Source organism: Pseudophryne corroboree, chromosome 6 (assembly GCF_028390025.1).
Source record: "Pseudophryne corroboree isolate aPseCor3 chromosome 6, aPseCor3.hap2, whole genome shotgun sequence".
Classification (NCBI taxonomy): Eukaryota; Metazoa; Chordata; class Amphibia; order Anura; family Myobatrachidae; genus Pseudophryne; species Pseudophryne corroboree.
The window spans coordinates 31,303,067-31,316,367 of record NC_086449.1 but is presented as its reverse complement, the minus strand read 5'-3'; the positions used below and the strand labels follow the sequence as shown (position 1 = coordinate 31,316,367).

At 44.3% G+C, this 13,301-nt stretch overlaps 1 protein-coding gene across 1 annotated transcript in view; it reads right to left on the bottom strand.

Moving 5' to 3' along the window:
• LOC134934179 (extracellular calcium-sensing receptor-like) overlaps positions 1-8,694 on the bottom strand; it is a 145,018-nt gene extending 136,324 nt beyond the window's left edge. The window contains exon 1 of the mRNA XM_063929672.1: positions 8,423-8,694. Within this exon, the coding sequence (XP_063785742.1) occupies positions 8,423-8,694 (272 nt within the window). The remainder of the gene's footprint in view (positions 1-8,422) is intronic.
• Positions 8,695-13,301: the final 4,607 nt, after the last annotated feature.

Sequence of the window (13,301 nt, the reverse complement as noted above, 5' to 3'; positions counted from 1 at the left end):
AGTAGGCGGCGGCTTAGCGTGTGTAACTCTGCTAAATTCGCCTTGCGACCGATCAACTCGGAATGAGGGCCATAGTATTAAGTGACCTTCAGGCTGTGTGTAGAAGATGTATGTGAAACATAAATGAATTGTGTGAATGTAGACACACTTTGTTTTATGCACAAAATTATTAAAAATATTGGCTAAAATGACCTTCAGGCTGTGTGTCTAAGGTGTATATGAAACATAAATGCATTCTGTGCTTAGACTTAGGTCCCATCGCCATGATATCTCATTATGGTATGCAGTTATTCCAAAATATGGAAAAATCCCATATCCAAAATACCTCTGGTCCCAAGCATTTTGGATAAGAGAAACTCAACCTGTATTAGATATGAGCGGGTTCGGTTCTCATAGAACTCAACCTCCACGAACTACACGATCCGAGCCGAGAACCAAGGCCCTCATTCCAAGTTGTTCGCTCACAAGCTGCTTTTAGCATTGCACACGCTAAGCCGCCGCCCTCTGGGAGTGAATTTTAGCTAATCAAAATTGCGAACAAAATATTCCCAATATTGCGAAAAGACTACTGTGTGCAGTTTCTGAGTAGCTTGAGACTTACTCTTCCAGTGCGATCAGTTCAGTGCTTGTCGTTCCTAGTTTGACGTCACAAACACACCCAGCGTTCGCCCAGACACTCCTCCATTTCTCCGGCCACTCCTGCATTTTTCCCAGAAACGGCAGCATTTTTTCACACACTCCCATAAAACGGCCAGTTTCCGCCCAGAAACACCCACTTCCTGTCAATCACATTACGATCACCAGAACGAAGAAAAAATCTTGTAATGCCGTGAGTAAAATACCTAACTGCATAGCAAATTTACTTGGCGCAGTCGCACTGCGGACATTGCGCATGCACATTAGCGACTAATCCCTCCGTTGCGAAAAAAATAACGAGCGAACAACTCGGAATGACCACCCAAGTCCGGCTCGGGACTTCCCGCCAGACTCGGATCCCAGAACGAGACAAAACATCATCACCCCGCTGTTGGAATTCTCGCGGGTTTTGGATTCCATATAAAGAGCCGCGCATAACTGCTGTTTTCTTTCCGGGCTTGGAGAGTGAGGGAGACAGACCTCTGTCTCTCTCTGTGGGTGGTGGCATCGGGTGGGGTCAGTGTGTGCTCTCCTATGCTGTCCTGTCACTGTGGAGTACCTGTGCTGTGTTAGGGGTGCTGTCCTGGCTGTCACTGGTGTTTCATGTGCTGCAGCTGTACTTGGGTGTTTCTGTCCTGGCTGTCTCTGTGTTGTATAGGAGCAGGGCCACTGTCCTCCTGTATGCTGTGAAAATACAGTACTGGGGTGCTGTGAAAATAAATGTACACTGGCCCTGTCTTGTATGCTGTAAAAATTCAAACGGTGCTGTGAAAATAAATGTTCTCTGGCCCTGTCTAGCGTAAGCAGTCCACTGACACTTAAATGGTCTGGTTTTATTTGATTATTATTTCTCTGTGAGGATGAGGATGTAAACACTGAAGGTGGGGATCTGAGGATGAGGCGGACATCTTGCCTCTGTATAGCCAGTTTGTACAAGGAGAGATTAATTGCTTCTTTTTTGGTGGGGGCCCAAACAAAGCAATAATTTCAGCGACAGTCATGTGGCAGACCCTGTCACTGAAATGAATGGTTTGTTAAAGTGTGCATGTCCTGTTTATACAACATAAGGGTGGGTGGGAGGGCCCAAGGACAATTCCCTCTTGCATGTCTTTTCTTTGTCTGCCACATCATTCCAGGGATGCTGCCATATATGGGGTGCAGCCTCTCTGCCCTGTAAGTCCAGGGGTGCTGCAGCACTGCTGTTTAAGTCCATGGGTGCTGTTGGCTGTCTGTGTGCTGTGTAATTCACCAGGAGTGCTTCCTATCTGCTGTATAAGTCCAGCGGTGCTGCCGTATAATTCCAGGGGTGCTGCTGTACTTGGTCCTAGGTTTAAACTAAAGCCAAAGCAGAATATAAAACAAGTTTTAACATCACTAACAGATTTGTGAAAACATATAGCCACAAAGGTGGACATGGAAATTGCAATTTTGACAAAGTGTTTTCCAATGAGACCACATTTGTGGCCAAAGTCAGTCAGACTCAGAAGAGACAGAATCATAATCCAGCGCAACTGCCGGAGAAAACTAGATTTTCCAAACACACCTATGTCTATATTTCTGCCATATAATTCCAGGGGTGCCCTGTCTGAACCCGCTCATCTACAACTTCTGGTGTGCACTGTGCACCCAGCATTAGAGAGGGGTTCTTCTCAATTATTTCATGTTAGGGACTCACTCAAATGAATGGCTCCAATTAGTCAGCCTTAATTTTGATTTATTATTAATGTTCCACATTTTGGGATTATTTATTTACAAAATGTGCATTTGTTGTACAGGGTTCTTTTCCTAAGGGCTCCGTAGGGTTATCGCAAGACCTCGCAGTGTTAGAAGAACAGAGTTTCAGTGATCTTGCATTGCATCAGCTTTCCATTGCACTGCAGCACTAGATGGGCCAGGAGCTTCTTTGAGGCACAAACAGTTACTGAATAAGGCCCAGTATGGAGTCTCATGGTGGCTTACAGCTAGGAAGATGTCTGGCTTGCAAGGCTGAGGCATGCTGTGAGCACAGAGGTTAGCATTGCTTCCTCCCACAGTCCTACTTGTAATATGAAATGAGTTTGGACTGTAAAGTGGTAAGCTCCACTAGTGCAGGGGCTCAATAACAAAACATTCACTGCACAGTCCTGCTTAGTACTGCACTGAACCCACCCGTACTCAGCTTGCTTGATCCATGGCTGCTGTGGGGGCTCAGGAGGGGCAGCTAAAACATCTAAGGGGCAGCTTTATTTAAAAATAAAATATGAATAAAATAAACAAGCCAAACAGGTATGCTCACATGCGTGTAACTGGGACAAATAGGTATGCTCACATGCATGTAACTGGGACACACGTATGCTCACATGCATGTAACTGGGACACACAGGGACACACAGGTATGCCCACATGTGTGTATCTAGGAGCTGTGAAAAACAAAAATATGACATCTGCCACAAAATATGTAAATAAAAATGCAATAAAAAAAAAAAATGAAAAAAGCAACCCAGAAGATTTTCACAAAATAAGTCTCCATGGAGGGGAAAATATCTAATCTTGATCCTGTGGTACACTCCAGTTTATTTGCATCACAGCATTAAATCCAAGAATATTTTAATCCCTGAAAATGGAGAAGGGGGTACAAATTCAGAGGCTTTGGCCCTTAGTTTTTCAGCTTGTCCAGTAATGTGGTAATTATATATTTGCTTGGTTGAAGTCTTTTACATTCCACACTAATATAGGAGTGGAGGTGAAAGCCTGTGTGTTGTTCCTGATTGCGTGTGCCTCTCTGATTTTTAATCACCTTCTTGACACTGTCCTCTTTCTCTTGCCTCTTCTCATAATGTGAAAAGTCATCAAAGAAGGAGGTTGTATGTTTGAAGCTAGCTATGAGTCAGTGAACTTGGAGAGTTTTTTCCAAGGCACCACCTGTCTCTGAAATGATGGGTTTATTAAAGTGTGCATGTCCTGTTTATACAACATAAGGGTGGGTGGGAGGGCCCAAGGACAATTCCATCTTGCACCTCTTTTTTTTCTTTGCATTATGTGCTCTTTGCGGCCTTGCTTTTAAAACTGTCATCCTGTCTGACACAGCGGTGCTACTCCTAGATGGGCCAGGTGCATAGGTGTGTGCAGACGGGGGTGCCTGGTGCGCACAGGCACCCCCTAATGTCTGGAACCCCGATCTCACATGCCTGATGCAGCGATCGCCGAGCAGGCTGATTACTGTCCCCTCTTCGCTGCACCCTGTCAGGACTGCATTACTGACCGGACGCCTGGGTTAATGAAATGTGGATTTCAAACTCCCGGCTCCAACTCCATGTACAAAAACAGCGTGATGTGATTATGTCATGCTGCTCGCACGCCCACCCATCACACCCGCCACACGCCCTCCTCTCTCCTTCTATGCTATGCCAATGCCAGCCACTGATGAGGAGCAGCATGCAGCCAGCGTTCCTCTTAGGAAGTCAAATTCAATACTGGCAGACGTCCGGCAGCAGCATTGACACATCACTCGTTTTTCCAGCAGCAGCAGTACTAGTCTGCGACTGTCAGTGTCAGTGAGTGACTGACTTGTAAGTAAGCTGCTGCAGCTTGCAGGGGAAAGAGAGGGGGAGCCAGACCAGGCTGAGGAGGAGCACTGTAATTGCAGTGAGTGCCATCAGGGGTGTTTGTTTGGTGCACACCACAACATCTGACAATGTATCTGCTTTATTAGGATTGGTACAATAGTGGATATTTTATATTGCGTTGACCGTCAATAGATGGTGCTAGACACACCCAAAAGGTGGTGCTAGACACACCCCTCCGACGGTGCACCCTCTAATAAAATGTGCTGCGCACGCCTATGGCCAGGTGTTTGTGCCGCACACTTGTGTCGCTTAGCTTAGTCAGCCAGTGACCTCGGTACAACCTTTTGGACTAAAAACAGTATTGTGAGGTGTTCAGAATAGATTGGAAATGAGTGGAAATGAATGTTATTGAGGTTAATAATACCGTAGGATCAAAATTACCCCAAAATTCTGTGATTTTAGCTGTTTCTATGTTTTTTTCAAAATAATCCAGATCCAAAACCAAAACCCAGAAGGGCGGTTTTAGCAAAACCCAGGGACGTGCAGTCAGGGGAGGCAGGGGAGGCAGTGCCTCCCCTGTCATAATGATTACAATAATACAAAGAAGATACTAAACACTTCTTTGTATTATTTTAATCATTTTTAAACTGACACTGCAGCAAAATCTCTATGGGAGGCAGCGAGAGCGCTGCCTCCCAGTGACAATAATAAAGTGTCTGAAGAGGTGGGCGGGGCCAAATTGCGGGCTGGAAAAGCCCATTGAAATACTAGTGGAAAGCGGCACCACCACAATTGCCTCATTGACAGGGGCTGTGCCTTTAGCTCACATCAAGGCACACCCGTGTCAATCATTGGACAGTGGTAGGGGGTGGGCTAGAACGAAAGGCAGCCCTCCTCCCAACACTTCCTAGTTCGATGCACAACACAGCAGCAGCCAACGGACAGCATAATCATTCAAAAGAGCTGTTCACTCTCTCCACAATCCTGCACTGAACTGGCTTGTCTTAGGTTGCGTCCTTTCCCTTATCTTTATTTTACTACCAGCGATCAGGGCCGGCGCTACCACTAGGCAGCTTTAGGCAGCTGCCTATGGGTGGCGACCACTGGAGGGCGGCACCGCTTAGTGAACGAAAGTGAAAGAGAACACTTTTTTATCATCTGACAAACTCCTCCTATTCTTTAAGAAACAGAGGAGCAGCTCGTGGGCGCCCACCACGTCTCTGTCTGCCTGTGCCTGCAAACGTGAGTTGACTGACTGTGTGCCTACTTCTGCAACCCTAACGTGCCCCCCCCCCCCCCCCTGCGATCATAGCCCAAATAGTGGAATGTGTAAGTGATATGTGTAGCCTGCTTCCGCCTGCCGCATGTGCCGTTATGACTGGATATCAGTCTATCACTGACTACCCGCCACTCCCCCACGCGATGGTCTCCAGCATCCCCCCTCATCACCCCTGCATTTGGGCACAGGAAGGAGTCACACGTGACCTGCTGGTCCGCTCCGCTGCCGCTTGCCGCATCGGGCGCCGCCTCCCCCTACAATCCAGTGCAAATTATGGTCCGCTCCGCTGCCGCATCGGGTGCCGCCTATTGTTATCCGCGCTCCCCCCGCAATCCCGCAACTGGCTCCCGCCTCTGGCTCTTTTTGTTACCAGCGCAACGCCTCCACAGCTATTGGGCTCCGCTGCACTCTCCCCCCCCCCTTCCTGTATCTTGTTCCTAACTAAGTTCATGTCCCCCCCCCCCACCCCCTCTGCCTCTTCTTTTTACCAGCTCTCCCCCGCAGCTATTAGGCTCCAGCTACTCCCCCCTCCCCCTCCCCCTGCATCTTGTACCTAGTTTCATTTTTTAAACCCCCCCCCCCTGCCCTCTGCTGCTGCCACCTCCTCTTATTACCAGCTCCCCCAGTGGCTTCCCATATATTACCCACTCCCCCCTCCATTATTGGGCTCCCGCACTCCACATCATTATGCCCAGCTACAGTACCTCTGCCCTGCTACCCCTGCCTGGGTGAGAGTAGCATGAGGGCTCCTGGCGGGGGGCTTCTGATTTTATGTACTGTAGTGTGTGTCATTTACTGTGCATCTTACTGTGTCATATTTTATATTGTGTGTGTCACTGTAATAATGTGAATTTCAGCTCATTCTGTGTGCTATAATGTGAATTTCTGCTCATTCCGTGTGCTATAATGTGAATGCCTTAAGTTTTGCCTAGGGTGCCAAAAAACCTTGCACCGGCCCTGCCAGTGATACGCTGTGTTGTGCACGGAACTCTGAAGTGGAGGGAGGACGGCTGCACTTGTCTGCTCACATGCACCAGAGGACTACAGAACAGGTGATTGCAGGGTTGCTAGGAGCAAAAAACACATATTGCCCTATAGGTTACTTCTTTACCCTGCACATTGAGGGTATCTATCTATCTATCTATCTATCTATCTATCTATCTATCTATCTATCTATCTATCTATCTATCTATCTATCTATCTATCTATCTATCTATCTATCCATCTATCTATCTATCTATCTATCTATCTATCTATCTATCCTGTCTGTCTGCCACAATGTGTAAAAAGGGGGACCGGCTGCCTTAATGTATAAAAAGGGGATGCTATCTGCCATAATGTGTAAAAAAAGGGGACGCTGTCTGCTGTAATGTGTAAAAAAAGGGGGCGCTGTCTGCCGTAATGTGTAAAAAAAGTAGACGCTGTCTGCTGTAATGTGTAAAAATGGGAATCTGATCGCCGTAATGTGTAAAAGGGGCTCTACCTGGTGTAGTGGTGCTACTGTGCGGCGTAATTTGAATAATGGAGACTACTGTGCACCGCACAATGAATTGGTATTATTTTGTGGCCACGCCCCTATATTATTTGGGTGCGCCTGCGGCGCGCAGTGCCCCTGTTTTGCATAGAGGGGTTGGGGTCTCCTCCGATGCCATTTCTTGCACACACCGCTAAAATGTCTAGTTACGGCACAGTTGCTAGGTATCCATTTCCCTGGGGTACAATGGTTTTGTGTCTCTTTACATTAAAGTGGGTGATAGTGATATATCCATCTACTGCTGCAAGTACAGTAAGTGCAGGGAAATGTGAACAAACTGAGGGTGCAATAAATTAAACAATAGTAGATGTAGATGAATATAATACTTTAGGATGATGGCCTTTTTTTTTTTATTGCCAAGACCCTAAAAGAGTCATAAAAATTAAACATTACTATTAATGCCCCATTAATTGCACAAATAGTGCTGTCATTCTATCATGGTTTTATATTTATTGCACATGTTTTTTTTTTATAGCTCCTGCACAAGCAAATTACAAGTCACCACACACACTACAGTACACTTTACAGTACAACATTACACTATAGTTGAACAGTATGTACAATAAAGTGTATAGTTTAAAAATTGGCATAAAACAAACATCCTTAAGGGACACACAGAGCTGGTGGTATACAAATGGGCACTTTTATTGGGAGCTGGACAATGCTGGGTGACCAGAGGATGGCGCTGGTGATGGTGTACTGTACAGAAAGCTGTACCACTCCAGCAATGTGGGAACAGAGAGGAAAGAGGAGACTGTGTAGGGGATGGATGGCTGGGGGTGTTGTGGATGTGATTAAGGCTGAATCAGTAAGGGAACAGAGAGGACTGTGGGTTGGATCAGTGAGGGAACAACAGAGAGGAGCCTGTGTGGGAGGAGGGGTGGGTGCCGCAGATGGGTGGGGGGCTGTAGCAGTACGGGAACAGAGAGGACTGTGGGCTGGATCAGTGAGGGAACAACAGAGTGGAGCCTGTGTAGGAGGAGGGGTGGGTGCCGCAGATGGGTGGGGGGCTGTAGCAGTATGGGTACAGAGAGCACTGTTGGGGAGAGGGCTGGAACAGTGAGGGGACAATGGAGAGAAGCCTCTGCCGGGGAATGTGGGGCCGAGTGGGCCATATATCCTCTGCCCAGTATGTCTAATAGTTCATCTTCTAAATGAGTGACAGTAATGAATACACCTGTGCACCAGCTAGTAGATCTGGAAAACATGAACTGTTTGGGGTCCTGAGAACTGAGTGTGAGAAACACTGCTGTACTTAAAACTTTCAAACTTAAAATTCTGTAAGGAACTGATGTAATACAGTAATGACATTACAGTGCTATAAACTTACTATACCATTGTGTATTTATGTGTGACTATAGATCATGAGCTCCTGGTACAGTACTTCCTATTACAGGGGTGTGACGTCATGCTCAGACCACGATGTACCAGATACATTGTTGTCCTCTCTGTATGTATGCCTTCTTCCATGGCTGTACCCTGGGCATCCGTAGGATGCTATTCAATGTATTTTTTATCTGATTTATTTCAGCCTTTCCAAGAATAAACTTTTCCTGGCATCTCCTCATTATATCTGCCCTCAGATTGCTGGGCATTGCCACTTTATTCCTGCTACCATCAAAGTTGACACGCTTGGCCCAAGTCAGGTACAGTTCATGTGGCACATGCATTTGGAAGATAGCTTTTGCATATTTATGCATTACACCCTGGCATGCATCGTACATACATCTGTCTATCTCAGTGGAGATACTTCTTAGGGGGATATCAGCCAGAACTGTTCCACATGAGGTCAGCGGCGTGGGTGTGCTGAACAGGACAGCTCTTCCACGTGATTGTCCACTTGCATTGTTGTCCAATGTAAGAACTTCAGCTGGAAGGTGGTCTGATGGAACTGGTGCATTCTCCAAGTTAAAATTATTGGGTTGGCCAATAGAATTGTGCCATTCTTCCTTGGTCTGTTGGACAGCCTTCTTCGTGGCTTCTGCAAAATGTCCTTCAAACCTTCTTTGAAACTAGCCATTTCTGCTTGAAGATGTCTCATCTCATTAAGAACATCTCTCACCATCCCAGCACAGCTGCATTTACAATTGTTCACTTCTGTAAACATGAGTTTCTGATGGGGAGATTGTGCAGTGTCACAAATTGTATTTGCCACATCCATGTGTCTTCTTAATTCCTCTTGAACAACTGGCTCCACCTCTGTGACAGCAACAGAAGACGCCGATTGCAATATTTGTTTCTTTCGCTTCCCCTCGGATAGGACCAAAGCAATTGTATTAGTGTAAGGTTTTTTTCTTGGCTTGAAAGCATTTTCCTCTCCCACTTTCTCCTTAGAAGACTGTAGGTTAGGAACTTGTGACACTGCTGTGGTCAGTGACTTAGCCAAAGAGGGTGCAGCTGGGTCTACTTTATAGAATCTTCCACGAACCATCTTCTAAAATACAATACAATCTGAAATACAGAAGTATGAATATAAGTATCAAGCACAATATGGGACAATTTAATTTTGCAAAATATTGATAATAAGTGCACATACATTATATTATATTGTACTTTATCATGGGGTAGCCAGTGACAAAATAATCATAAACCAAATAAGAAATAATAGGGACTAGTAAACAGTGAGCCTGTTATGTCACATTGATTGCAATTAGCAGCTCATTTGACACTACTGACCATATGCCAATAGCACTGAAGCTGTAGAAGGAATTTAATAAAGTGTGACTGAAATTAGCATATGTGTGCCATGATTGCAATTGTTGTATTGCTATAAGCATATGAACAGTAGTATCCCACTGAGATAGTGTACCACTGATTTGCTTTTAGGATACACTGAAATTGAGACAGGGCATGCTGGAATGTGTAGTTCCATACCATCTGGATTGCCACAATTTGCCTACTGAGGGAACACTGGGTATAAGCAAATTGTAATCCTAGCATGTCAGCCGTAGAATTATACAGTTAACTGACCTACAATGAGCTACTAGGGCATATGTTTCATACATTTGTAACAACTGAAAGCAATGAGGCAAATAATAGTTACAGAACACATCGAGTAATAGCTATCAAAAGGGGCATTGCAGAAAATGGCCATCATAAGCTATGGGCCTGGATACAAGACAGCTGACCAACAACAACCTACCAGTAGCATAACATGTATTGCTGATCTGTGTAACTAGCAAATTACATGAGCCTTTTTTAAATTATATGGATAAGGTAATTAAAGCTATAGACAGCTTGGATAAAAGCTAGCAAGAGAGACATTGCACAAAATGGCCACCATGAGGTGTGGGCCTAGGCACAAGGCAGTCAACCCACAGTCAACTACCAGTGGCACATATTTCAGTAACGTGCCTCTAAGTACATTGTAAAACTTGCGGACAGGCTACTATTGTTTACAGAACAATATGGGTAGAATTAGGTAAAGTGAAATGGCACAAAATGGCTGCCAAATACTGAGATGAGCCATGAGACAATCGACCAACAGTGAATTTCCAGCAGCATAGACTTCAGAAATGTGTTGTAACTTTGAGCCACTATGTACAGAAGAAGAACATCTCTGTACATGAACCTTTTAAATAATATGGACAAAGCAAATAACTAATAGTGACAGAGAACTATGGGCAGATACCGTCAGGAGCAACATGGAACAAAATGTGACACAGTGAGCGAAGCATTGCAAATACTAATAAAGTATTAGAAATGGCTTACCTGTGTGATGAAAGAGAAGTGAGTTTCTGTGTCCTCAAAACGTAGCTGATTCTGTGTGAACAGCGCTGGTATGAACTAGAAGTCAGCAAACGTCACCGAAATGTTCTCAAAGTTCCATGCTGGTGACACGTTCCTTAGAGATGATCCAAACAGCAAGTCTGTACAGGAGGCCCCAGATTCACAGTCTGGATAACTAGTGGCATCTCAGCCACAATTTATCCTGCCACAAAGAAAGAAGATCTTCCCGCCATAACTCTGCCCTCTGATTGGCTAATGCATAAGTGTGGATTTATCGCAGACCAGGTTCTCACAGCCTGTGTTTTGATGTGGACAATTCCCACATGTTCTCTTGGAGCCAGTGTCTAGCAGAACAAAGCCTACTCCATTGTGATCACAGCTACATAATTACCATAGTATTGTTACTGTAAACATCATTCACATATCTCTGGTAAGAGCTGGGATAATTGGTTTAGTCCTTGCACTAGCCAAATGAATTAGAAATGCTCACAATAGCCTAATTACCATATAACTAGAGGTGAGAAGATTTGCTTGGCCTGTGGTTACCTGTGGACAATAGCCTATTATGCCCCCTGCTGTTTGGGTGCCATTGTCTAGCAAACTCCCTATGAAACAAAGCCCACTCCATTATGTTGACAATAGCTATATCTTTTTTTGTAATCACAGTCTGTTTATCTGGCCTTCACTGTGTAATCTTATTACTTGTGACATTCCGCTCACAGATTATTTTCAAAGTATTATAATAAAGGACCAATTTTCTTAAAGATGCAGAACTCTAAGTAATAAACATTATTTTTAAAGTACACATTTTCTTTTGTTTTAAGTTAATTCCATCCATGTGGTAAGGGGATATCTGTAGTAAGGGGATATCTGGGTTAAATGAATAAATATTATTATTATTATTATTATTATTATTAATAATAATAATAATAATAATAATAATAATAATAATAAAATAAAAAATCTATTTAGCACTAGGGCTGGTTCCCCAGAAGAATGGACCTCGCAAAATAACAAAAATGCATGTGTGCTCCCTTCTGAGTCCAACCAGCCATAATGCCAATAGCACTAGGGTTCTACTCCATATCTCTGGCTGCAATAATAAGTACAGAGGCAATGTTTATATTTACAAAGGTATATTCATTTTACAGGTGAACACCTGCTCCCAGCTAGCCAGGATCAAATGGCACTTGGTAAACCACGAGTACCAGCATGCTGAAATTGTCTAAAACATAGTAACATAGTAACATAGTAACATAGTATCTGAGGTTGAAAAAAGACAATTGTCCTTCGAGTTCAACCTATTTGTGGTGTCCTATGCATGATGATTTGACAAAAATTTCTGACTGATGCTGCTGTCAGCCATTGCATTTTATCCCTATTTATAGTAACTATAATGCATGACTATGCACCATACCCCTGGATATCCTTTTCCAATAGGAATTTATCTAACCCATTCTTAAAGGTGTTGACAGATTCCTCCATTACAACTCCCTCGGGCAGGGAATTCCAAACACGTATTGTCCTTACCGTGAAAAAGCCTTTACGCCGTATTGTGCGGAATCTCCTCTCCTCTAACCTGAGCGAGTGTCCACGAGTCCTCTGTGTTGATCTAACCAAAAACAGGTCCCACGCAAGCTCTGTGTATTGTCCCCTTATATATTTGTAGATGTTGATCATATCCCCTCTTAGTCTCCGCTTTTCCAATGTAAACATGCCTAGTCTTTCAAGCCTTTCCTTGTATTCCATCGTCTCCATGCCCTTAATTAGTTTGGTCGCCCTCCTCTGTACCTTTTCAAGCTCCAGGATATCCTTTTTGTAGTACGGTGCCCAGAACTGTACACAGTATTCAAGGTGTGGCCTCACTAGTGATTTATATAACGGGAGTATAATACTCTCGTCCCTAGCATCAATACCCCGTTTTATGCATGCTAATATCTTATTAGCCTTCTTTGCTGCAGTCCTACTTTGGATACTACTTCTTAGCTTGCTATCTATGAGGACACCTAAGTCCTTTTCCAGTACAGAATCCCCTAATTTTACCCCATTTAGTAGGTAGGTGTAATTTTTGTTCTTGTTACCACAGTGCATTACCTTACACTTGTCTGTGTTGAAGCACATTCTCCATTTGGCTGCCCATGCTTCTAATTTAACTAAGTCGTTCTGAAGAGACTCGGCATCCTCCTCTGTATTTATAGCCTTACACAATTTGGTATCATCTGCAAAAATTGACACCATGCTCTCTAGACCTTCTGTTAGGTCGTTAATGAAAATATTGAACAATAGCGGTCCTAATACTGAGCCTTGCGGCACACCACTTAGCACTTCAGTCCAAGTTGAAAAAGATCCATTAACCACAACGCGCTGCTTCCTATTATCTAACCAGTTTTTGACCCAAGTGCATATTGTGCTTCCTAGCCCTGATTCTTGTAGCTTGTATATAAGTCTCATATGTGGTACAGTATCGAACGCTTTGGCAAAGTCTAAAAAGATTACATCCACGTCTTTACCCTGATCTAGGTTTGCGCTTACTGTTTCATAAAAGCCAAGTAAGTTGGTTTGACAGGATCTGTCCTTC